At 43.9% G+C, this 26613-nt stretch overlaps 1 protein-coding gene and 1 pseudogene across 1 annotated transcript in view; both read left to right on the forward strand.

The window, feature by feature from the left end:
• The first annotated feature begins 27 nt into the window (after positions 1–27).
• Entpd1 (ectonucleoside triphosphate diphosphohydrolase 1) overlaps positions 28–26613 on the forward strand; it is a 127509-nt gene continuing 100923 nt past the window's right edge. The window contains exon 1 of the mRNA XM_087587081.1: positions 28–291. Within this exon, the coding sequence (XP_087443207.1) occupies positions 168–291 (124 nt within the window). The 5' untranslated portion in view covers positions 28–167. The remainder of the gene's footprint in view (positions 292–26613) is intronic.
• On the forward strand, positions 3032–4357 carry Hnrnpc-ps6 (heterogeneous nuclear ribonucleoprotein C, pseudogene 6; annotated as a pseudogene).

The raw sequence follows: 26613 nt of genomic DNA on the forward strand, positions 1-26613 counted from the left end.
GGCTCAGGCGGGAGCCGAGTGCTCTTCAGCCAATGGAAGACCGTGTTGTTACGACCCGGCGCGTCCTTCTTGCTGCGCTCTCCTCCTTAGCGGCGCGCCGCTCCCGTTACCTGGCAACCGCTGGGAGCCCCTGGGGCTAAGGCGTCTTTGCCCTATTCTGCCGCTAGATGGCAGCTGGCATCAGGTTGGTGCCCTTTACGGACCTGGAGGAATTGAGTGAAGTCTTTGCTGAGGGGAAGACCCAGAGGCAAGAACTGGAATTACTTGTGTCTTTTGATCGGTCTTCCCAAGGTAAGAGACCCTTTCTGTGGAAAGACCGTGATTTCAAGGAGAAAAACACATAGAAAGTCACATCTCTTACGCGTGCCGGGAAACTGAGTACCGGATCGCCCTCGTTACTCCCTAGACTCAAGCAGGATCACGAGTTTGGGCCAACCTCGGCTACTGAGTGAGAGACTGTTCCCTAAAACAAAGACAAATGAACAAAGTCCCCATGATAGAGGCTTGAGAGATGGCTCAGCTGTTAAGAATATTTGTTCTGTCCAAGAACTGGGGTTCGCCTCCCAGAACCCACAGGGTGTCTCACAACTTTCTGCAACTCCATTTCCAAGGGATCCATTGCCTGTGCCATCTCTGGCCTCAGTAGGCGGCATCAGACACTCACAGGTACACAGACACATGCAGGCAAAACACTCCTATGTATAAAATCTAAAAGAAAGTTTAAAAAAAATCTCTCCACTGTAATACTATGGTATTTTTAAAAAGCACAGTAAAACAATGCTTATTTCAACTCCATGACAGTTTCATGTAGCCCAGGCTGAACCTCAGACTCAAGATGTTGCCAAGAATGATTTTCTGATCTTCCTGGGTCTAGAATTTCAATCATATAGGCCATCACAACATCTTGGAGGTCAAACTCACGGCCTTGGCTTCATGCACACCTGGCAAACACTCTATCAACTTAAATGTTATTTTAAAAAAAAATGCTTGTGTCTTTCAATCGGTCTTCCCAAGGTAAGAGACCCTTTTTGTGGAAAGACCGTGATTTCAAGGAGAAAAACACATAGAAAGTCACGTCTCTTACGCGTGCCGGCATAGTGGATCATATCAATAAAGGTGATCTGTACATTTGTTGCTAGAAAGTAGTAAGGGGAGAGGTTCAGTACAAGAAAACAGGATGGGAAAGAATTTGAGGACTTAGAGGAAGTTACATTTTCTGAGGCAAAAGTCAAGACTCAGAGGTGGAAATAGCCAAGGAACCAAGAAGAAAACTTATTGCTGGTTTTTTGTTTTGTTTTGTTTTGTTTTTGTTTGTTTGTTTGTTTGTTTGTTTTTACCATTTTACCATTAAGTTTTGTGGCACTCTCTAGAATGTGTTTGCTCTTCTCAGGAGTGTCGTGGCCCTTCTGGTCGTCCAATAGCACAAACAAACATTCCGTATTTCCACTAATCTGAGACACAGACATGTGTGGCTGTCACACACATGATAGGCAGGCAATGTGCTTTGAGCTGTTAAATATTTAATTTTAAAACTGTCATTCGAGGTTAGATAACCTTGGGTGACTAGTAGCTATTGAAATGGGCAATTGCATTTGATCAAAACTCACCTGCTAGTCATCTCCCTGTGAGTCACAATCCCTACATCTGGGTTATTTTAATTGTTTGGGGGGAATTGGCCAGGGGTCACCTAACTAAGCCCCAGTCCACTCCTGAAAACTGATTGCAGATGCCTCTCTTTCCGGTGAATCTTCTGGGCAGATAAGATTTGGGACACTTGACATCTGAATATTTTCCAAGAGGACCTCAAGTTTTATGATGCCTTGGAGTTCATCACTTAAATATATCTCCATGCTCTAAATAGCCTCAATCATTTTTACCTGATTGGGTGGTTAACTATGTGAGTCTCAAGTATGGGTGCCTGTGAGGGACAGAAAGGGGGAAGATGGCTCTGGAACTGAAGTTACAGCTGGTTGTGGCCTCCTGCTGTGGATGGTGGGAACCGAGTGCCAGTCTCTGGAGGAGGAGAACACTTGCACACTGAGCCACCTCTCCAGCCCACATGCCATAGATTCTCAAAGGCCAAATTTACACTCCTCAAACTATGTATTTACTAGAATACAATTTGTGCAAGGTGAGCAGTTTTATCCGTCTCGTTCACGGACATATCCCCTTGCCTAGCCACGCTAGCTGGGTTCATAGGTGAACACTCATAATATGTATGGAAGGCTGGTTTGTTGAGCTCCTTTAATTTAGTTCTTGGGAGATTGCCTCGTTTTGGGTCACACTTATCTTTATAAACTTTGTTTTTATGCCTGATCATAGAGTCTTTTGGATCTCAGTGTTTAGAGTTTGCGTCTCCACTCTGGAATTATTACCGGACGATTGTTGGTAAACATGGGCTGGTTAGAGTAACCTTGGGGTTGCCTGGTAAGGAAATGCTGTTCATCACATCTAAGTTATTTTTCCTTCAAAGCTGGGTTCAGCTCAGAGGCAGAAGGCTTGCCTGCCGCTCTAGGCTGTGCGCTCTGTCCCAGCACCCGGAGTAGGGCATGAGTTTATGTCTCTCCATCTAACTTTTCTGTAATTTGTGGAGATCTGGGAAAGAGGAAAGAAGAGTGTTAGAATTCGTTCCCAGTCTTGCATCTTGATCCAATCTATGATGTTTCCAACCACATGCTGACCGCTTTTCCTCTGAAACACAGCCGCTGGAATCATATGATCTATTTTGGAAATCTCTACTTCTAAGGTGATGTCACATTAACGCGAGCCCTACGACTTGGCTCCACCTTAAAACTGGCATCTGCATGGCACATGGGAACAAATTTCTTCCTCCTCAAAACTGTCTTACAGACTTCAAGTATCAGATCCCTAGGGAACTGATATTTTTATGTTACAGATTCCAGCAAACAGAACATAGGAAGGATTTAGACAAATACTGTCACAACTGGGAATGAACCTCTCTCACTCCCTCACTGTATTCTAGAACTAACATCACAGAAAAGTCTGCTGGGTGCACAGACTCAGTGCGGACATGAACACAGCTCAGGATTGTAAAACATTAGGGAATTTCAGGGAAGACACAGAAAGCAGAAGACAGACCAGCTTGACTCCATCTTACCATAAAAAGCCATTGTGTTATAAGGTCCAGATAAGTCGTTTCTATTTGCTGCAGAATTCAAGTTTGACTGACACATACTCTAGCATGATACGAGAGCGTGTTTGCCAAGGAACCTTGAGCTGTTCTGCCGAGATGTTCTGATCTGTCAAATACTCGAATCTGCTATCCGCCTCTGTAAAATTGACCCGCACAATCCTTAGGTTACACCTTTTCCCCTATAAAAGGATGCACGAAAAGTCAACCAGCACTGCATTCCCAAGCCCTGCTTTAGAGAGTCGCTCCTGTGCACAGTAAATAAAGCTTGCTGACTTGGTTTTCCTTCAGATGGTGGTTTTCATTCTTGGCTGGAGGGATTAGCACAGGCAGCTGTGAGCTCCCCACCTGCTGTAGCTTATGCATCACAGACCCTCTCAGTAAGAGCGCAGTCTCTCACCCCCTTCCTCGTGTGAAAAACAGTTTCGATCTCCAGCAACAATTTTGGCTTCACAAGAAACCTTACCAATAGGACAGATCCTCGATCCATGAAATCTCTTGTATTCATTGGGAGTCTCAACACTCATTATGGTTGAGAAGGTCTGATGTGGAGGCAATCTTTTCAAAGTATGGCAAAAGTCTGGGTGGCTCTGTGCATAGGGGCTTTGCCTTTGTCACGTGTGTCAATGAGAGGTGCTGTGGCTGGAGATGATGTCAGGATGATGGCCGGCCAGGTTTGAGCTTTTAATCTGACCGCAGAGCCAAGAGTAAGCGGAGGGAAGCAGGTGTGCAATGATCTGCAGCAGGGATGTACGGTTCCTCGCTTGACCTGGGCTCTGACCGCCAGTGGAATGATTGTGACAGGATGTACAATTACCCAGCATGCATTCCTCCTCCTATTGCTCATGCCGGGGTGCCTTCTCAACATAGTGTGTGTTGGGAAACTCATCACAATGATCAAAAGTGGATTCAACTTGAAGATTGGACAGCTGGGATCCTGGACGGTTGAGAGATGATCTTCAGGCAATTAGGAAGGAGCTGACCCAGATAAAACACAACGTAGATTCTTGGCTGGAAAGCCCGGAGAAAACTGAAGAAGAGAGCAAACTGGCAGACTTGTCCTTCTCGTCCCCAGGAGAGATGAAGAACGAAAGGTCTGGAGAGGAGCAGAGCAGCGTCTGAGCAAAACGTGACAGTAAGGAGAAGATGGAGTCTAAGGCAGATGCAGACGAGTGCTGAGCAGCTGGCCTGGTGGATGACGACGACGGTGATGAGGGTGGTGGTGGGGTGTGCGTGCCTCTGTGTGTGTGTGTGTGTGTGTGTGTGTGTGTGTCTGTGTGTCTGTGTGTCTCCAGCTGGAGCTGATCAAGGATGATGAAAGAGAGGCGGAGGAAGGGGAAGATGATTCTTAAGCACATGATGGAATTTACCCCATTATTCCTTGACCTAAGTGCTTGTGCGAGATTGAATTAGGAATAGATCCTCTTCCATGGAATCTTCTGCACATATTCACTGTCCTCCCTCTCTCTGTCCTCTCTGTCCTACCTCTCTATCCTCCATCTCACTGTCCTCCCTCTCACTGCCCTTCTCTCTGGCCTCCCTCTCATGGTCCTCCCTCTCTCTGTCCTCCCTCTCTGTCCTCCCTCTCTATCCAACCCTCTCTGTCCTCCCTCTCACTGTCCTCTCTCTCTATGTCCTCTCTCTCTCTCTATCCTCCCTTTCTCTGTCCTCCCTCTTACTCTCCTCCCTCTCTCTCCTCCCTCTCTGTCCTCCCTCTCACTGTCTTTTCTCTCTCTGTCCTCCCTCACTGTCCTCCCTCTCTGTCCTCCCTCTCACTGTCCTCCCTCTCTGTCCTCCCTCTCTGTCCTCCCTCTCACTGTCCTCTCTCTCTATGTCCTCTCTCTCTCTATCCTCCCTTTCTCTGTCCTCCCTCTCACTGTCTTTTCTCTCTCTGTCCTCCCTCACTGTCCTCCCTCTCTGTCCTCCCTCCCTCTCTGTCCTCCCTCTCTGTCCTCCCTCTCACTGTCCTCTCTCTCTATGTCCTCTCTCTCTATCCTCCCTTTCTCTGTCCTCCCTCTTACTCTCCTCCCTCTCTCACCTCCCTCTCTCTCTCCTCCCTCTCTGTCCTCCCTCTCACTGTCTTTTCTCTCTCTGTCCTCCCTCTTACTCTCCTCCCTCTCTCTCTCCTCTCTCTCTGTCCTCCCTTTCACTGTCTTTTCTCTCTCTGTCCTCCCTGTCACTGTTCTCTCTCTCTTACCGTCTTTCCTCTCTCTGTCCTCCCTCACTGTCCTCCCTCTCTCTGTCCTCCCTCTCTCTGTCCTCCCTCTCTCTGTCCTCCCTCACTGTCCTCCCTCTCACTGTCCTCTCTGTCCTCCACACTGTCCTCTCTCACTGTCCTCCCTCTCTCTGTCCTCCCTCACTGCCCTCACTCTCTCTGTCCTCCCTGTCACTGTTCTCTCTCTCTTACCGTCTTTCCTCTCTCTGTCCTCCCTCTCTGTCCTCCCTCTCACTGTCCTTTCTCATGTCCTCCTTCTCCCTGTCCACTCTCTGTCCTCTTCGTGTCCTCTCGTGTTCATTAATTACAATTGCCCTTCATCTGCCTCCCTTTTCCCTTCCTTTGATGTGCCTTAGTAGTTTTGTTGACTTACCCTGTTTTGTTTTTAATTTTAATACCTTTTTGGCTTCACAATAAAAAGATGATTTTTATTAAAGAAAGGAAGAAAACCATGAGATGTTCTCAATGATCGCAGATTTTATAATTATGTATGTATATATGTGAAATAAGGATTTTTACCTAACTTATATGAAGAACCTAGGAGAACTGGCCAAGATTTGACTAAGGTCTTTATGAAAGTTTATCTACTATAATTTGGATATGTCAGACGATTGGTCTATGGTGCTGTTGTGAGTTAATAGAACCTTCTGGAAGTGGGCCATTGTAAGAGGAAGTTTCCTGGCTTCCACAAGGTGAGTACCTTTCTTTTACCCTGTGCTCCTCCCTCACTCTTGCCTCACACAGGCCCTTAGGCTCTGGGGCCAAAAGAGCATGGGGGAGGGGGGATAAAGCATCCAAAACGGTGAGCGACAGTAACACTTCCTCTTAAACGCTATTGTGTCAGGTGCTTTATCACTGTGGTGGAAGAGTCTACCACAATATCCAAATGACTATCAGCAAAGGAGGAGAAACAACGTGACTATTAATCAGAAAAATCAAGACAACAATAAAATACCATGGCTCACAAGAGCAAACGAGAGAAAAGCAAGCTAATACAAAGTTTCAGTGAAGATGGAGAATTATTAAATTTTCTCCTTTTCCTCACTCCACATCCCACCCCTTTTTGGAGCAAGTTCTTGTTTTATAGCCCAGGTTAGCCTTGCACTCCTGGTGATCCTTGTGTCAGCCTCTGGTGTCAGTTTAGGCATAAGCTGACACTGTGTCCTTACACGTGTTACTGACGGTGGGGTAAATTGTTGCTATCTTCTTCTTAGGCTAAACACTCATCAGCTCCTGTGACAAAATGCATTCTTTCATAATGTACTGAAATGTATATGTACTTGCCAAAAGACTATGAGAATCCTTACAGTATAGCACTGTTTACACCACACCAATGATCTCATTAGCAGCAAAACGTATCTGTCATAATATAGTCTATTCATATGATAACGTATTGCAAAGGAAATGAATGACTTTCATTAAAAGATGTTCAGATATATTTATTTCACATGTCCGAGTGTTTTGCCGACTTGTATGTGTGTGCCCACAGAAGCCAGAAGAGGCTATCCGAGCGCCTGGAGCTGCAGTTACAGATGGCTGTGAGCTGCTGCGCGGGTGCTGGGAATGGAACCTAGGTAGATCCTCTGTGAGAACAAAGTGCTCTAAACTCTGAGCCACTTCCCCAGACCCCCTCTGCAGTCAAAGAAAATCCAAAACAAGGCCAAACTGCCCTGCTATCAGTGGCCAGGGCATGGTTTGTTGAAGGAGAGTTGTCCGTGGGTAGGAGTGCAATGGTGTGTTCTGACCTGGTCATCAATTTCCTCAGCTTACTGTATGATCGTATGTTCTTGGTAGTTCTGTGCAGTTTTTCGGATTTCTGTTTGTTTGTTTTTGGGGTTGGGGGATTTTGAGTCAGGGTTTCTCTGTGTAGCCTTGGCTCTCCTGGAAATCTCTGTAGGGCAGTCTGGCTGCCCTGGAGCTAGATCAGTAGACCAGGCTGGGCTAAACTCAGAAATCCACCTGCCTCTGCCTTTCTCTCTGCCTCTCTCTCCGCCTCTCTCTCTGCCTCTCTCTCTGCCTCTCTCTCTGCCTCTCTCTCTCTCTGCCTCTCTCTCTGCCTCTCTCTCTGCCTCTCTCTCTGCCTCTCTCTCTCTGCCTCTCTCTCTCTGCCTCTCTCTCTGCCTCTCTCTCTGCCTCTCTCTCTCTGCCTCTCTCTCTCTGACTCTCTCTCTGCCTCTCCCTCTGCCTCTCTGCCTCTCTGCCTCTTTGCCTCTCTTCCCCTGCCCCTAACCCTGCCTAGTGTTGGGAGCAAAGGTTTGCATCACCACTGCCTGGCTAGTTCTGTGCAGTTTTAATGAATTTACACCCTTGTGTTTCTGCCCCCACAGAAAAGGCACAGACCTCCATTTCTGTGAAGGTCCTCCCTACTGTTCTTCCCTAAATGCATCCACTTTCCTCCTGCTCTTCCCCATGATACAGTTTTAACTGCTGTTAATTTTATAATAGACATGATCTAATCGATTATCTAAGTTATTTACAAATGGCTGACAGCAGGGTATGGTGTTACCTTTAATTCCAGCACTCTGGAGCCAGAGGCAGGATGCTCTCTGTGAGATCGAGGCCAACCTGGTCTACATAGCAAGGTCCAGGATAGACAGGGCTACATAGGAAGACGTTGTCTCAAAAACCAAAATAAAATAATGGTAGTATTAATAATAATAAAGCAGCTCACAAGCATTTACTAAGTAAGTCAAATGCATGGTGTTTATGTTACCTGAGGTTGAATGGCGCTCTGTGGAAGTCAGCCTGCCGGCCTCTCCTCCTCGCTTCCCTTTCTCTTGAGACTGTCTCAATGAAATCCTGCAGGATGACCTTGAGCTTCAGTCCTCCTGCTTCAGCCTCTTGTACTCCAGGAATGCAGCTGTGTTCCTCTGTTCCCAGTTTCAGCTGCTTGCTTTTCAGTGACCCACACATTAGCCAGTGTACATATTCTTGCAATTCAATTAAAATAACTTTGTATATCAGCATTAAGACCATATGTATTAAACTCAACCTGAAGCCATGGCCTCTGGTGTTCATCGAGCACCAGCCCTAATTGTTTCTGCATTTTTATTGTCTTTGCCATGAGATAGAGCTGGATAAATCCCAATTTGTCCCAACTTGGGGTATTGGAATGAGGTTTTGGTATCTATGGGATTTTTCCCTTCCTGTGTTTTTAAATCAAGAAAGAGGGGACCATGAGCCGGTTTCTGTTAGAAGGCTGTATTTCTAGTCTGCGGGTATCCGGTACATCATGCCGCTAGGGGTTCATATAACACGGTGATTGGGTTTGCTTCTGATGTACAGCAGATCACATGAGAGTTAGTTGAGTTGAACAACAAACCATCCTTGTGACTTATTGGCCCAGCCTTCTGGGCTGGGCTGGCTTGGCAGAACTGGATGGTCCCAGATAACCTGACACTGCAGCCTGGCTGGGTCATGATGTGAAGGTTGGGAAGACACACATCGGGGAATACAGACTAGCTATACTTTTTTAAATTGTGACTTTCCTAATGTTTAAATCAATAAAAGAGAGTTGCTCCCTTAGGCTGCCTTCTTTGTCCTTCTCATGTGACCTCCTTGCTTTTGAAATCGTCTTAGCTATCAGGTGGGTTTTTCTTTCCTGTGTTCACATACATCTCTCACTAATGTCAACACCATTGTTACAGTTAAATGGTAACAATGCAAGCCCGGAACAAAATTTACTTAGAGCATAATTTAAAATTTAAGAACACCAATGAGGTAATTTCTATAGCATATAGTCCTTTTAATTTTATAAGGTTTTGCGAAAAGGCACGTGTTTTGTATTTTGAAAAGTACATAGAGCACTACAAGATAGGAGTTACACGATGATTGTATATATTACCTTTGTGTATGTTTACTTTTATTTATTACAGTTTAGAAGTGAACTGAGTTTTAAAAGATTCCACATATGACCAAGTTCCTAAAGTCACTTAAGAATTTCAGAAGTCGGGCTGGAGAGATGGCTCAGTGGTTAAGAGCACTGACTGCTCTTCCAGAGGTCCTGAGTTCAATTCCCCAAACCACATGGTGGCTCACAACCATCTGCAACACAATCTGATTCCCTCTTCTGGTGTGTGTGAAGAGAGTGACAGGCTACTCACTTATATAAAATAAAAATAATATCTTTTAAAAAAGAATTTCAGAAGTCATAACCTTATTTATTTTCAATCTATGTATGCAGGGGTTACTAGAAAAATAGAATGATAATAAATTTTAAGTGTAAAAATCTTATATTTTGATTTTATAGTATTTTTAAAGATTTATTCATTTATTATATATAAGTACACTGTAGCTGTCTTCAGATATACCAGAAGAGGGCATCAGATCTCTTTACAGATGGTTGTGAGCCACCATGTGGTGGGAATAGAATTCAGGACCTCTGGAAGAGCAGTGGGGGCTCTTAACCACTGAGCCATCTCTCCAGCCCTTGATTTTATAGTATTAAGTCACCAGTCCGGGTTTTGTTTGACAGTGTTTACAAAAGATACCATATATTTCAATAACTAAAGGAAAAAAAGTGGGGTTGGAGAGATGGCTCAGTGACTAAGTACAGACTGCTACTGCAGAGGACCTGAGTTCAATTTCTAACACTGACATTGGGCAGCTCACAAACTCCAGTGGGTCTGCTGCCCTCTTCTGACCTCTGTGGTGTCTACACACACATGACACACCTTCATACACTCAGGCACACACATATACATATAAAATAAAAATAAATCTTAAAAAAATTCTAAAGACCAATTTTTATGATTACTTTAGATTTATTTAATCTACTTATATAAGCAGTCTTTATAAAGATTTATTTGAACATATTTATTGAGTAGTTCCCATACGTTTTCAGTCTTTGTGCCTAGGACCCCTACCAGGCTCTAAGAAGGTCAGGAAGAAACTGTAGAAAAACCTTTCTCCTCCCTCCCTGCAGTGACAGCGGAGGAAGTAGGCGGTGGTCTACTTAAATCCTTTCAACTATCTCTACTACAGAACGTAAAATTCAATGTACAAAGCACACTTGGCTGGAAGGCATGGATAAAATACTACTTTCGGGGTGGAAGGCTTAACGTAATCTAGCCAGAGGAAGGCCTCTCTGAGCTAAATTCCAGAGGCTTTACTCAATCAGGGGAAAGCCTTCAATGTCACATTGATCAAGGAGCTATGGGGTGACTTTCTAATCCCAGGAGATAGACACCTAATGTAGCTAGGGGAGGAGGGTGTGGTCAGTGTGGGGAGGTGTTAGGGTCACTCTGAATCTAATGTCTTCTGTATAGCATATCTATACATCAATTTAAATAGTCACAGCTATCTTGGTTTTAGGGAACAAACCCAAAGTTTCATATAGATAAAAATTTAATATGTCTATATTTTATTTTCCTTGTACAATAATGACATTATCCCAGAGATGAAATATAGTTTTTTTAGTTTAAATGTAAAAAACTTAGTTTACCAATTTTTTCCCTTATTTCCATTGATAATGATTCCCAAATAAAAATTATAAAAGTTATCAACCTTAAAGACAAGCATCTTACTACTTAATATTAAATTGTCTTAATCTGTGGTTAAGATTCTCTTTTAGTTTAACAGAACTGACAGTTATGTTAAAGACAGGAACGTCCTTCACAACCTTATTTTAGCCTATAAAGCAGAATCATATGATTATAACCTAACTCTGAAACAAACCATTTCCTTTCAGAGCCTGGGTTTCAGCTATGTTTCCTCTAGGAAGCAAGTGGCCTCTATAAAGTTACTCCGCATACCTTAGGCTGCAATTTACAGTTCTGCAGGGACGAGATTACCTTGATTTCTTAACCTAGGGTTATATTTTAAAATATTAAAAAAATAATTAAAAAAGTGAAAGAAAACCCAAGTAGTTTAAAACACCTTCACTTATGACATTTGCTATACCAAATAGACCCCATCTTGAAACTAAGTTTACAGCCCTTTAACCCTCGCACAGTACTTTCGCTTGTTTATCTCTGTGTTACTTTATGTCCAGCCAGGGTTATATATAATTTATATTTATTTTTCTAAAAGACATTTCAAAAATTATTTCCTTTTTTAAAAATTAATTTTATTTTTTAAGTTTTGAGACAGGGTCTCTCTACCTACCCTTGGCTGTTCTGGAACTTACTATGGGCCAGTCTGGTGCCAAACTCACAGGGTTTGCCTGTCTCTGCCTTCTAACTTTGATCCCAGGACCAAAGGTGTGCACCACCACACTTGGACTTTCTTTTTCTTTTTTCTTTTCTTTCTTTCTTTTTTTTTTTTTAAGATTTATTTTATTTATATAAGTGCACTGTAGCTGTTTTCAGACCCACACCCAAAGAGGGCATCGGATCCCATTACAGATGGTTGTGAGCCACCATGTGGTTGACTGAGATTTGAACTCAGGAACTCTGGAAGAACAGTCAGTGCTCTTAACCACTGAGCCATCTCTTCAGCCCCTCTTTTTTGTTTCTTTTTTTTTAAGATATATAACTTTTACAAAGCTGTAACACAGCGACAAAGACAGGGTTTTTTATTTGTTTGTTTTTGATATTATAATTTAGTTATAGCGTTTCCCCCTTCCTTTTCCTCCCTCCAAACCCTCCCACATAACCGCCCTCCCCATTCTCTTTCAAATTCATGGCCTTTTTTCTCAAGTATTATGGCATAGGTAATGTATTTGTATTTGCACTTACATTCCCAGTATAACCTGTTGAGCCCATATCGTGTTACTCATGTGTGTTCGCAGGACTTCTTATTTGGCACTGAACCTTGATTTTTGTTTTCTTAAAGAAAAGACTAGGTCGCAGCTTCGAGAGTACTTGAATAGTGACCATCCCATCCGCAAAGTACAATATATCACTACATACGGTTCCTGTGTGCTTTCCAGAGGAAGTCTGAGTCAGTATGCCATAGAGATACCTACAAGCGCGTGTTTATTCACAATACATTGTGAACAGCGCTGTACACAATAGCCTAGCTGTGTCTTAGCTCAGGTGCTTGTCAGTGAGTGAGTGACGAAAGAAAACATGGCACATGGTGGGAATCATTCAGCCGTGAAGATTAAGGAGATGCCATTTCCAGGAAAATGGAAGCTACAAGAAATGTCACATTAAGCAAAATAGGCCAGCTTCTGAGAGCCAAGTTTTATTCTTTCTCTCATAGGTGTGACCTAGATTTGGGAAAAGGATTAGAAGAGGAGGGAAGATAGGAAAGAAACGGTCAAAGTCTGTTATGCATTTGTAAACATCACGGGGAATCTGGTGTTTTGTATGATTAAAACATGCTAAAAGTTAAATAAAAACAAGACAATAGCCAAAGGTGCAGTTTTAGGCCCACTTCCTTACGCTGCCTAAGAATGTGACATTTAGAGTTCCATCTTGTGTTTTAGCAAGCCTTCGGCCTGAGTCACCAAAGAATGAAGGGAAAGAGACGGCCAGAATCATTCATTTGAAATTAAAATTTCTGTTTTAGAAATAACAACACTGATGTAAGTTGTGTTAAATGAGAGAAAGTTTTGCTTTACTTCCTTATTTTAGCCTGTAAAAAAGAATCATACAACACAACTAAGGTTGAAACAAAGAAAGACAAAATACTTTCTCACCTTATTTTGAGGCTGGTTCCTGAGAGGAAGAAGGGAGAGAGATGACAGGAGCCATCCATGTCTCTGGACCCATCCTGTTAGCATGTGCAGGCTTAGCTTGTCTATCTGTGTCAGTGTCTATAAAATTATGTGCATCAGATCATTCAAACCAAAGGTTTATACACAAGCTGGAGAGGTGTATCAGCAGTTAAGAACACGTTCTCTTTCAGAGGACCCGAATTCGATTTCCAGTACCTACCTGTTGGATCACAACCATTTGTAACTCAGTTCCAAGGGATCCAACACTCTCTTCCAACCACCACAGACACAAGACAAGCATATAGTTTACAGACAGACGGACATGCAGGCAGAACACTCCTACACATAACAAAAAATAAATCTTGAAGTTTTAAAAAATGTTTACTTAGGGATTCTTTTGTCGTTGTAGTATTTTGGTTTTGGGAGACAGGCTTTCTCTGTGTAGCCCTGGGTGTCCTGGAACTCATTCTGTAGACCAGGCTGTCCTCAAACTCAGAGATCTGCCCGCCTCTGCCTCCTGAGTGCTGGGATAAGGTGTGCACTGCCACATTGACTTAAGTGATTCTTTTTATGTCCTCTGATTTCTCCCTGAACTTCACAATAATCGTGTGTGTGTGTGTGTGTGTGTGTGTGTGTGTGTGTGTGTGCGTGCGTGCACACGTGTACATGATTTACACCAAAGTCCTTTCAGGTAAGTGATTCATATCCCTTTTCTATTTCTCCTTTAAGCTCTGTTTATTGCTTTAGATTTTACCTTTATTTATGTGTGCATATGAGCGTCCTTGAGAGTATATGCTATGTGTGTATCAGAAGAGGCCAGAAGAGGGTGTCTGGTCCCCAAGAGCTGGAGTCACAGGCAGTTGAAACCATCTGATGTGAGTGCTGGGAACCCCACTCAGTGCCCCTACAAGAGCAGTGCACACATTTAGGTCCTCTCTCCAGTCCCTCTGTTCAGTTTTAAGTCTTTGCTTTTTGTGTTTTGTGCCTCTGTTAAGTATTGGGTGTCCGTAATTGTTTCATTTTCCAGATGTACTTTAGCATTATGTCCTCTGTTAGTATCTATTTTCTATTTTGTCTTATCTTCAGATAGACGAAATTCCATCCCCTGACTCTCATTTTCATATTTGTGCAATTTAACCTACAATCTTTTTTTTTTGATGATACATAGTTGGATATACTTTCCACTCAGTCTGTCTTAATAAGCTTTGTATTGTTGTTAAAAAAAAAATACAAAAGGGCTGGAGAGATGGCTCAGTGGTTAAGAGCACTGACTGCTCTTTCAGAGTACCTGAGTTCAATTCCCAGCAACCACATGGTAGCTCGCAACCATCTGTAATGGGATCTGATGTCGTCTTCTGGTGGGTCTGAAGACAGCAACAGTGTACTCATACAAAATAAATTAAAAAAATGTTTTTTAAAAAATTACAAAAGCACAAACCCACCTAAAATAATAAAAGGGCTGTTCAGCTCGGAGCTGTGGAGACATCAGTGAACCTTTGGCCCTGTGGGATGTGTGTGTATGTATGCATTTGTGGGTATGTGCACAGAAGTGCAGGTGCTCTTGGAGGCCAGGACACAGCAACCAGTGTTTTAGGTAGGAAAAAATAATTCCCTGAGCCCATACGGCTTTCATTTTCTGTCTGTAAATCCGCATGAGTTACAACTGGTTTTCAGCCCTCAGCTCGGGCTTCCTCTGTAAGACTTCTTTTGAATCTCTAGCAGAGATGCAACGCAGAGCCAGCCAGTAACTTTCTGAATGGTCCACCTCTAGACACCACTGGCACCACAGAGCTGCAGGGCCCCCTCCCTCAGGCCCAGCGAGGGTGCCACTTTGCCTGACAAGCCTGGATTCTACCTCCCACTTTGGGTGTGAGTCAGCCTTCTCTGGGAGGGAAGCGGCTGGTTTCCACAGCCTTGTACCGGCAGAACTTCATTTTTGCCAAGATTGTGAGGTGGAGGTGGGAGAGGAAATAAAAAATATCCAGGAAAACAGGTCACAATTCTCATTGTCTTAACCAAAATTTTGGCAAACATTCAGAAATAAATGCTCTTTAACGTGCCTTCTTTTGTCTGATTTTTAGGGTCCGGAAATCTGATAGTAGGAAACTTTGTCCTCTCTCTAGTTTTCTTTAAACATGTCCTTTAAATGTAAATACATACACTTAGGGCATGACAGAAAAAAAAGTATTTTTCCTTCATTCTTCAAGCAGAATTTAAGAAGTTCAAGAGGAAAAATAAAAGCCATCGTTCTCCCTTGAATTTCTGGTTATGGTCCCTTTATCCTGATGCTTCTTCCCAAACCCTGAAGTTCCTTTTCTGTTTAGCAAGATCCCATAGCTGTGCTTCAGATCCAGCACTGATGACAGAGTCTGCCATCACTCCATTGGTGCTGTCTTCCTCTTCATCATTTCTCACAGGGTTCCTCCCGGGTTTTGAGTTCTTGTCTTGAATAGTAGACCTCTGTTCTGAGAACAGATTGCTGTAATACTGCTTTCCTTTGCAGGAAGAATGTTGTTTTTCTACTTTTACACATTCTTTGTCTTTTTTTCCTTTTCTTTCTTTCTTTCTTTCTTTCTTTCTTTTCTTTTCTTTTTTTTTTGTTGTTGTTGGTTTTTGTTTTTGTTTTTGAGGCGTGGTCTCTCTACATAGCCCCGGTTGTCCTGGAACTCACTATGCAGATCAGGCTGGCCTCAAACAGAGATCTGCCAGCCTCTGCCACTTGAGTGGCAGATTATAGGTGTTTGCTACCACACCCAACTTGTCTTTAAATTTTAAAAGCATGACTTTCATGTGGTTTTCTTGAGACTGACCTCACTTCAGTTCATTCAGTTGTTAGGTCCCTGTATTTACAATTAGAGGTGTCGTCCTATATCCTTTAGATATAGACAGTTTTTGATAGATCCTCACTGTGGTTGTCTAATTTACAAGCACCCCTAAGGTTCAGGTCTTGAGAAGTCTTCCCTCCCCCAGGCTAAAGTTGGCACTGTAAGCACAGGACTGGCCAGGCAGTGGCTCACTTGTACTTCCAGTCTACAACTTATGATCTAGGAGCTTCCCAGAACATAGAGCTCCTCCCTTCTCCCAGCCCATGCTTGTTTCCTTCTCCTTTTTCTTCTCCCTCCCTCCCTCTCTCTCTTTTAAGATTATATTTTTACTTAATTTTGTGTATATATGTGTGGGTTTGTCCAAAGGAATGTTGCTGTTCGTGGAGGCATGAGTAGGTGTTGGATTCCCTAGAACTGGAATTCCAGGCAGCTCTGAGCTTGGATGTCAAGAGCCAAACCCAGCTTCTCTTCAGGGTGTGTGTGCTGAACCACCCTGCTCTTCTAAGCCCCCAAACTCTGAGGTTAACTAGCAGCGTTTCTGCAGTAAATTACACTCCAGCACAGGTTCAGAAATCGATAAAGATCCCATTAGTGCTACATGGTAATACATCTGAGCTCACTGTGTTCCTAGGCAGTGTCTGAGACTTATTTGCTAAGACACAGAGCTCTAACATTTGGAAATGGGCTCGCATGTGCTATTCATAGTGTTTCCTAACCTTCGGAGTTGAGCCATGTTTTGGGCATGTGGAGTTTTTCTGTTTATTTGAAGAAAAGGAGAGACTTGTTTAATCATGAGCAGGTCTGTCTTAACAATCCTGGATGATCAATAGAGCAGAGGGTTTCAATCCTACCTGCACTCAGGAAAATGTCTTCTCAGTGACTGAGAGGAGCAGGCAGATCTAGTCTGGAAATGACTCCATGTTCTTACTTGTACTTGGAAATCGGGTAAGAATTCCCTGCATAAAATTTCATAAAGAGTATTTGAATCAGTGGCCACTTTATTCATGGAAGGGATCTTCACCCACCCATCAACCTGTGCATTGCCAGAGTCAGAGTTTAGTGGGAGAGTGTGATTATGCTAACACCTATCTCCTGTTTATTGGCAAAGGCAAATGCTTATAACCCTCACGATTATAAATATTTATGATTCCTTCAATTATATGCCTTCTCTTATTTCAGCCCACAAGTATTATTACTAGTAGGTGAAGGTTTTCCTTCTGTTCTTTTCTTCTGGAGGAAAGAAGAGACACAGTTTATTTGGCAAGACAAGGGGAAGGAAAGCACTCTAGACACACACACACACACAAACACACACTCATGCAAAGACACAAACACACAGAGACTCACACATACAAACATACAAAGACACACACACACTCATGCAAAGACACAAACACACAGAGACTCACACATACAAACATACAAAGACACACACACAAATACACAATGACACAAACACACAGAGACACACATATATACACAGACAGAGGCACACAGAAACACACAGAGATACACACACAAACACACAGAAACACACACAGGTAGACAGAAGCACACAGAGACACAAAGACAAACACACACAAACACACACTCATACAAAGACACAAACACACAGAGACACACACATACAAACATACAAAGACACACACACATACACACACACACACACACACACACACACACACACACACACAAGACAGGGTGACCTGAGGAAGGGATGGTAACTCATTCAGTTCTACATTATGTATTTTTAAGGTTTTATAAATATTCTCGACCTGGAGAAATGGCTCAGTGGTTAAGAGCACTGACTCCTCTTCCAGAGGTCCTGAGTTCAATTCCCAGCAACCACATGGTGGCTCACAACCATCTGTAATGGGATCCGATGCCCTCGTCTGGTGTGTCTGAAGACAACTACAATATACTCATATACATTAGATAGATAGATAGATAGATAGATAGATAGATAGATAGATAGATAGATAGATTGATTTTGTAAATATTCTAGCGGTGGATGGCATATTCATGGTAGTAAGATGACCTTTTTTTGCCCTCAAATCATAGTGCATTGAGGAAATCACTTTTTCAGGTGTCCCCCAACCCCATCCTTGTGAACTGTCCACAGAAGTGGCTGAAAACCACAGCACAAACAGCACTGTAATGAAGCCTGGCGTGTAGTGGGTGCAAACTTTCTCACTGTTCATGCACGGACATTGGGGCAGTTTGCCAGGGCTTTGCTGACTTAGGGAAGAATCCAGCTGCAGCTTCAAGGATGATTAGCCACGGGGGCATCTGCTTATCCGAGGTACAGCTGCATTTTCCTCGGTTACCTCATGTCTAACTCCCTGCCTTCTGCTCTCAATATCTGTTGACATAACTTTTCTCATGGATAATTACAACCAAATGTGAAGCAAAGGCATTCCTCTACAGTTTAAAACATTTTATTATTGGGCACAGTGGCACACACCTTTAATCCTAGCAGAGGCAGGTGGATCTCTGTTAGTTCAAGGCCAACCTGGTCTGTATAGAAAGTTTTATGTGAGACTCTATCTCAAAAAAACAAAGAGAGAGAGAGAGAGAGAGAGAGAGAGAGAGAGAGAGAGAGAGAGAGAGGGGGGGGGGGGGAAGGAAGGAAGAAGAAACAAACAAACAAAAACTTTGCAGAAGATCAAAGTTTGAGTCCCTCCTCCCACTTCTGCAGTACAATACCACCTATAATTCCAGCTTCAGGGGATCTGATGCCCTCTTCTGGACACCATGGGTATTTGCATGCACATGTGTACACATGCACAGACATAATTAAAAGTGAAATCTTTTTAAAACGTAAGATGTAGTAGAAGAATGCAGATCGATCCATGCTTATCACCCTGTACAAAGCTTAAGTCCAAGTGGATCAAGAACCTCCACACCAAACCAGACACACTCAAACTAATAGAAGAAAAACTAGGGAAGCATCTGGAACACATGGGCACTGGAAAAAATTTCCTGAGCGGAACACCGATGGCTTGTGCTCTGGGATCAAGAATCGACAAATGGGATCTCATAAAACTGTAAGGCTTCTGTGGGGCGAAGGACACTGTGGTTAGGACAAATCGGCAACCAACAGATTGGGAAAGGATCTTTACCAATCCTACAACAGATAGAGAGAGGGCTTATATCCAAAATATACAAAGAACTCAAGAAGTTGGACCGCAGGGAGACAAATAACCCTATTAAAGAATGGGGTTCAGAGCTAAACAAAGAATTCACAGCTGAGGAATGCCGAATGGCTGAGAAACACCTAAAGAAATGTTCAGCGTCTTTGGTCATAGGGGAAATGCAGATCAAAACAACCCTGAGATTTCACCTCACACCAGTGCGATTGGCTAAGATCAAAAACTCAGGTGACAGCAAATGCTGGCGAGGATGCGGAGAAAGAGGAACGCTCCTCCATTGTTGGTAGGATTGCAGACTGGTACAGCCATTCTGGAAATCAGTCTGGAGGTTCCTCAGAAAATTGGACATTGAACTGCCTGAGGATCCAGCTATACCTCTCTTGGGCATGTGCCCAAAGGATGCCCCAACATATGAAAAGGACGCGTGCTCCACTGTGTTCATCGCAGCCCTATTTATAATAGCCAGAAGCTGGAAAGAACCCAGATGCCCTTCAACAGAGGAATGGATACAGAAAATGTGGTACATCTGCGCAATGGAATATTACTCAGCTATCAAAAACAATGACTTTATAAAATTCATAGGCAAATGGTTGGAACTGGAAAATATCATCCTGAGTGAGCTAACCCAATCACAGAAAGACATACATGGTATGCACTCACTGATAAGTGGCTATTAGCCCAAATGCTTGAATTACCCTAGATGCCTAGAACAAATGAAGCTCAGGACGGATGATCAAAATGTGAATGCTTCACTCCTTCTCTAAAAGGGGAACAAGAATACCCTTGGCAGGGAAGAGAGAGGCAAAGATTAAAACAGAGACTGAAGGAACTACCATTCAGAGCCTGCCCCACACATATACAGCCACCCAATTAGACAAGATGGATGAAGCAAAGAAGTGCAGACCGACAAGAGCCGGATGTAGATCGCTCCTGAGAGACACAGCCAGAATACAGCAAATACAGAGGCGAATGCCAGCAGCAAACCACCGAACTGAGAATAGGACCCCCGTTGAAGGAATCAGAGAAAGAACTGGAAGAGCTTGAAGGGGCTTGAGACCCCAAAAGTACAACAATGCCAAGCAACCAGAGCTTCCAGGGACTAAGCCACTACCTAAAGACTATACATGGACTGACCCTGGACTCTGACCTCATAGGTAGCAATGAATATCCTAGTAAGAGCACCAGTGGAAGGGGAAGCCCTGGGTCCTGCTAAGACTGAGCCCCCAGTGAACTAGACTGTTGGGGGGAGGGCGGCGGTGAGGGGAACACCCATAGGGAAGGGGAGTGGGGAGGGGGATGTTTGCCCAGAAACCAAAGAATTATTATTAAGTATTAAATAAATTAAAAAAATGTAAGATGTAAACAGGCGAATAGTAGTATCTTACTTAGGGTTTCATTGCTGTGAACAGTCACTGTGACGAAGGCAACTCTTACAAGGACAACATTTAACTGGGGCTGGCTTACAGGTTCAGAGGTTCAGTCCATTATCATCATAGCAGGAACATGGCAGCATTTAGGCAGGCATGGAACTAGAGGAACTGAGAGTTCTACATCTTGTTCCAAAATCAAACAGAAGACTGACTCCTCAGGCAGCTAGGAGTGACACACTCTCTCCAACAAGGCCACACCTCCTAATAGTGCCACTCTCTGGGCCAAGCATATTCCGATCACCACATTCCACTTCCTGGCCTCAAAGGCTTATTCAAACACATGAGTCTCTGAGGGCCATACCTAGTCATAGCATAATCCAAAATACATTTAGTTCAAGTTCCCATAGTCTATCATACGCTCAACAATGTTTAAAAGTCCAGAGTTCAAAGTCTCATCCAATCGCTTTACCGTAATAACATAAAATGAAAGTCAAAAAAGCAGATCATATACCTGCAAAATCACAGGATAGTACATTTCCATTCCAAAATGACATAGTGAGGAAAATCAGGACCAAACATCATGTCTGATGTCAACGTGCTCTTCCGATCTCCAACTCCTTTCTGCTTTGTTGACTGCGACATACTTCTTTTTCTTGGGCTGGTTCCACTCCCTGGTAGCAGCTTTTCTCTGGAGGTATACCATGGTTCTGGCATTTCTAACATCTTGGGGTACCTGAGGCAAGTTCAACTTTATATCTCTTATTCTGAGTCTGGGATCTACACATGGTCTTCTGGCCCCTCCAAAGGTCTTGAGTCACATTTCCGGCTCTGCCCTCTGTAACACTCTGGTTGACTCCAGTCCGATGCTGCCACTCTCCCTGGTGGTCATCCCATGATACTAGCTAGCATATCTAGCATGCAAGAGTTTCTTGTTGCAACTAGGCTTCAGCAATAGTCCCTCTATGGTGCCAAGCCTCAACTTCTTTGCATGACCTCTTCAGTCCTAGGCCGTCAACTGCAGCTGAGGCTGCACCTTCACCAATGGCGTTCCCTGGCCTCTCACAGTGCCAAGCTTCAGCTGCTCTCCATGACCCCTTCATACCTTCAAAACCTGTACCATGTGACTCTTACACATCACAAGTCCAACTGTAGCATGAGGTACAACCTTGGCTTATCTCTGGGACACAGCTTCTATGTGCTCTCAGAAAACAACTCCAAGATTTCACCTCAGTGATGCTAATCTCTTCTTAATCATCACTAATTTTTTAGCTCTAGCTGACCAGTGTCATCAATTGTCCCAGTAGCCTAGTCTCCTACTCTTGATTCTAAAACTAGAGCCACATGGCGGAAGCTGCCCAGTTCTGCTGCTTGTTGGAGCTAGAACATGGTCTCCTCATTCTATTATATTATCACTATCTTTCTGTTTTTCAACTCCTTTACTGCCTAAGCTTGGCTATCCTGGAACTTGTTTTGTAGCTTGACCTTGAACTCAGAACTCTGCATGGCTCTGTCTCCTGAATGTTGGGATTAAAGGCTTGTATCACCATGTCTGGAACTAAGCTTTTCTCTACTTGAAACTGGCTCTGTTCTAGGCTGGCCTTGAACTCAGGGATAGGCTTGTCTCTGTCTCCTGGGATCAAAGGTGTATATCACCATGCCTAGGCCTAAGTTTTCACGGCCACTAATCTCAAGATCCAGATCCAAAGCCTGTCTCTTCCAGCCTCAAGATCTGGAATACAGTTGTGCTCTCTATTTCTGGATTGTAGTTCATTTCAGACTAAAAGTTCAATGAAAACAATAACCAAGTCCCTTGTTCAACTGCAAAAGCATGAACAATAACCTTAGCAGGGTAGGATCTTGCTTTGAGGTCACCACTCCCTTAATCTGTTTGTCTCCTTGAACACAGGATTTAGCGCCATCCTGTTACCTGCCGCTTTGTTCGTTGAACAATACATTTTGTACTTTACCTTTTGAAGCGTGTTCCTTTTCATCAAAATGCTCTTCATCTGAGTGGACTTTAGTAACCACACAGCAGAATTTATACCAGGCTGTTTTGAGACTTCCTTTGTCAAAGCAACTACTCAAAATGTCTTCACTTTAGCCTGAGGCAGACTCTTCGGACAATGGCAAAAGGCGGCCACATTCTTCACCAAAATAACACAAAAACAGTCTCTAGGCCACGTACTAACATTCTTCTCCATTAAAACCTGTCGGGCCAGGTCTGTGCAGGTCAATCATCCTCAGCACCAATGTCTGTCTTCCATATTCTTACTAGAATGGTCCAGTAGGCCCCACTTAAATCATTCTACTGCTTCTCAAATACAAGGTCCCAAAATCCACATTCCTCCAAACATGATCACGGTTATCACAGCAATACCCCAATCCCTGGTACCAACGTCTCTCTTAGGGTTTTACTGCTGTGAACAGACTCTATGACCAAGGCAACTCTTATAAGGACGACATTTAATTGGGGCTGGCTTACAGTTTCAGAGACTCAGTCCATTATCATCAAGGCAGGAGCATGACAGCAGCCAGGCAGGCCTGGTGCAGGAGGATTCTGCATCTTGATCTAAAGGCCCCTAGAAGACTGCTTCCTAGGCAGCTAGGAGGAGGGTCTCAAAGCCCACCCCCCAGAGTGACACACTTCCTCCAACAAGGCCATATCCACTTCAACAAGGCCACACCTCTTAATAGTGCCACTTCCTGCCCTGGGCCAACCATATTCAAACCACCACAGGTAGATTTTCTTAGCAACATTCTAAAAAATGATGCTAATACTTATATGGTTATTCCTAGCAGCCTGATGCTTAAACCATTGCCAAGCTGAAGCTTTCACATTTAAAATGGCAGTTACACAAACACCAGAATATTCAGCTAGACATTCTGTGCAGATTTAAGTTTCTTCAATCCCCTGCCTCCCAAGTTAAATCCTTACGTTAGTTAATCTTAGTCTTATGTTTGTGATTTGGAGCAATCCAGTTTTAGAATATAAAACTAATAGTCTTGTAAGGCTTAGTACTGAATTTATCTCATATTACTTGAATTCTCAATCTTTCTCTCGCTTTTAAAACATATATTGTAATTGTAGAAAAGATTGTGTTCCTACTGGCAGTCTACAGAAAAACACACTGTGGATGATGACTTAGCACCTCCTAACTGGAGACGTTTTATAGGGTTTTCCTATACGAAGACCAAGCCCATACTAATATCAAGCAGGTTCAAACTCGTCTCCCTGTCTTACTTCCTCTAAGCTGTGAAGTTCTGCTCTTATTTATTTATTTATTTATTTATTTATTTATTTATTTATTTATTTATTTAATTTTTGTTTGGTTTGGTTTGGTTTTCAGACAGGGTCTCGTGTGGTCGAGGCTGGCCTGGAACTCACTAGGTAGCTGGTGACCTGCCTGCAGTTCCCACACCTGGCTGGCCTGGAGCCTTTTTTTTTTTTTAAATGTCTCCCTGCAAAGGGAGTTTTTTTTTTTTTTTTTCTCTCTCGGAGCTGAGGACCGAACCCAGGGCCTTGTGCTTGCTAGGCAAGGGCTCTACCACTGAGCTAAATCCCCAACCGCCTGGAGCCTTTTTAAAAGTAGTTCAACCAGCAGTGTAACCTACCAACCGAATGAGTCTGTGCTTTGCTGGGCTGTCAGGCTGGGGCTGCGGCATCTGCTGGCAGAGTTCAGGAGGCCAGTGTCTGCTTCCTCAAGATGATGTGATAATGTGTCACAGCCTGAAGCAGATATCAGGTCCAGAGCAAAGCCCAGTAGACTTGCTTTACTGAAAAGGGCAGCCCCTTTCCTTCCCTGCATTCTAAGTCTTCCAGCTCCCCTCCCACAGCGGGAGACTTGAAACAATGGGGCCGGCGGTGAGACCGGCACCTTCGCATTCATTCCTAGGAGATTTGTGGTTTGTAACGACACTAACTTTCCACCTTCCTCTACTTTATCTGGGATGAAAAGAATGGCAAGTGCTTGTTTACCCAAGAGTTGGTCCGTTCACAAGCACTCTCCTTTCCCCACGGCTACTTTCTGAAAAACAAAAAACAAAAACCTGGCAGGTCAGCCGGGCTCCTGACTCCACACTGGGTGTGAGCTAAGACTGCTTCCGGGCATAGTGTATCCTAGTTCTCCATTCATAGGAAAGCAGAACCACTGAAATCACCAGAGAGAAATAGTGGTAATTTTGCTAATTCACTGGCTTAGGTTGTTAAAGCACAGGTGATGTTCTGCGGAGTAGTTCTTACTGTCCTCTAGTGGTGACTCCACTGTGGCCATTAAAAAAGAAGTGAACAGAGAAAGGATCACGGTTAGAGGTGCTGACTATCACTGAACTGTCACTGTTTAGGCCTATGAGGAAGTGGTTGAAAAAACAAAGCTCCCTGCAAGAAATAGAAGGAAACAACGAGAAAAACAACCAATGGCTTTATTAGAAACGGGTCTGGGCAGCCGTGGCTGAGGCAAGCCACCATGTAAAACAGTAAAAGGAAAAAACAATGGGGGATTCTATTAGAAGGCTTTTGTCGTTTTTCTGGTGTGCTCAGTAGAATGCAGGGCCTTGTGAGGGACAGGCAGGCAGGCGGGCAGTGCTTGTCTTAAATGATATTCCCTGCGTGCGGTATAAATAGAATATGGATTCTTTTTTACTGGGGAGGGAGAATTAGTGGAAATAAAGTAATTTTCACCAAATTCTCCTTTGAGAAGGATCTGTGATGGTGAGTATTTATGCAGATCTTTTCCTAAATGGAAGAGACAGTGGGACAACATTGTCCTATTTGTTTCTTGAGTGTATTTCAAATTGGATTTGCTCTGTGTAAAACAGTAAGGGATCACCCATACGGCACCCTGGGCGTTCACAGCTGCTGTGGTTCTTGCAGCCCTTCCCCCATCCCCTTCTTTTGTTTCACTATGTTGTACACGTTGGTCTCAAATCCTTGGCCCTCCTGCCTCAGCGTCTGTGTGCTGGGGTTATAGGTGTGTGTCACCAGATCCGGCTCACAATAGTTCCTTCAGGTCAACAGGACCTGCCCCACCTGCCAAAGAATCGCTAGTGGCCCAACCCAGAGCTAGAATGCAAATGTCTATGTAGAATTTCTCTTTCAGTTTCTTAGACTGCCAGGGGATACTTCCTAGGTCCTTCCTAGTTTCGCTGGTTTTAGCTAACACACAAATAGAACATCTGTGAGGTTTACATGTGGAAACTTCAGAACGCAGCAGCCCTGGGTGTTCTCTGCTCTCTCTGTCTTCCTCCACCTTTTCTGTATCCTAGTTGGCCAGCTAGATGAAAGGCATCAACGGGATGCTGGCCTTGGTGCTACATGTCTTTAATGCCTGCACTCAGAGACAGAGGAAGGCAGATCTCTGGGAGTTCTAGGCCACCTTGGTCTACAAATCGAGTCCGGGACTGACAGGGCTACACAGAGCAACCCTGTCTTGAAAAAAAAAAAACAAAAACAAAAACAAACAAAACTCCCTAAAAAACAAAAAGAGGAAGTGCATCAAAGGGCTTGTAGTCAAGGTGAGGGAGAGAGTGGGGTCCGGCACTCGGACTCGTTCTTCAGCTCCTGACACACTTTGGTGTCACCAGTCTAACCAAAGGTACAGTTGACCCTGTGGCTCCCTCCCCCACATACCCAACCTCACTGTTCCTTATGCATGGTAGTAACTCCTTTTGAACCCGTTTTCCTCCCACGGGTTCTTCCCAGCCACAAAAACATGCTGAGCCCACAAGGGTCATAGGCACTTCAGGGACAACCCAGAAAAGGTCCGCGTGTTGATGATCTAGGTGAATTGGCAGGCAGGAGTCTCCACTTCTCTCCCCTAGGCTTGGAATGCCAGTAACCTGGTTCTGCAACCTCTCCCTGTGGTCCTTGTCAAGATAACGTCAGCTGCTCTCAGCAAGTTGCCTCTGTGTCTAGCTTCATCCCTAGTGCATTTACCACACGTTTTCCAGCACCTCCTGAAATTGCCATCAAAATACTCAAATCTAAGCCTCAGATTGGCTGCTGAGAGGCCTACCTCAATGCAGAAGCCACAGCTATTGTGAAACAGCTGCCTCTTTATGGCCATGCTGCTGGATTCTGAGAACCTCTTTCTTCCTCCCCTTGGTTCTTCAGGGCCGCGTAGTCATGGCGACATAGTTGCTAACTGGAGAGTGATTCACTACCCTACGGACACAGCCTTGGGACAGAAAGGGGCAGTGGAATCTGTATGTAGCATGAGGCAGTGGAATCTGTATGTAGCATGACCATGCATGCTTTAAGGAAGAGGCTAAGCGGACTGAGCACTTGTTTATCTCACGGAG

Source organism: Rattus norvegicus, chromosome 1, assembly GCF_021556685.1.
Source record: "Rattus norvegicus strain SHRSP/BbbUtx chromosome 1, alternate assembly SHRSP_T2T, whole genome shotgun sequence".
Classification (NCBI taxonomy): domain Eukaryota; kingdom Metazoa; phylum Chordata; class Mammalia; order Rodentia; family Muridae; genus Rattus; species Rattus norvegicus.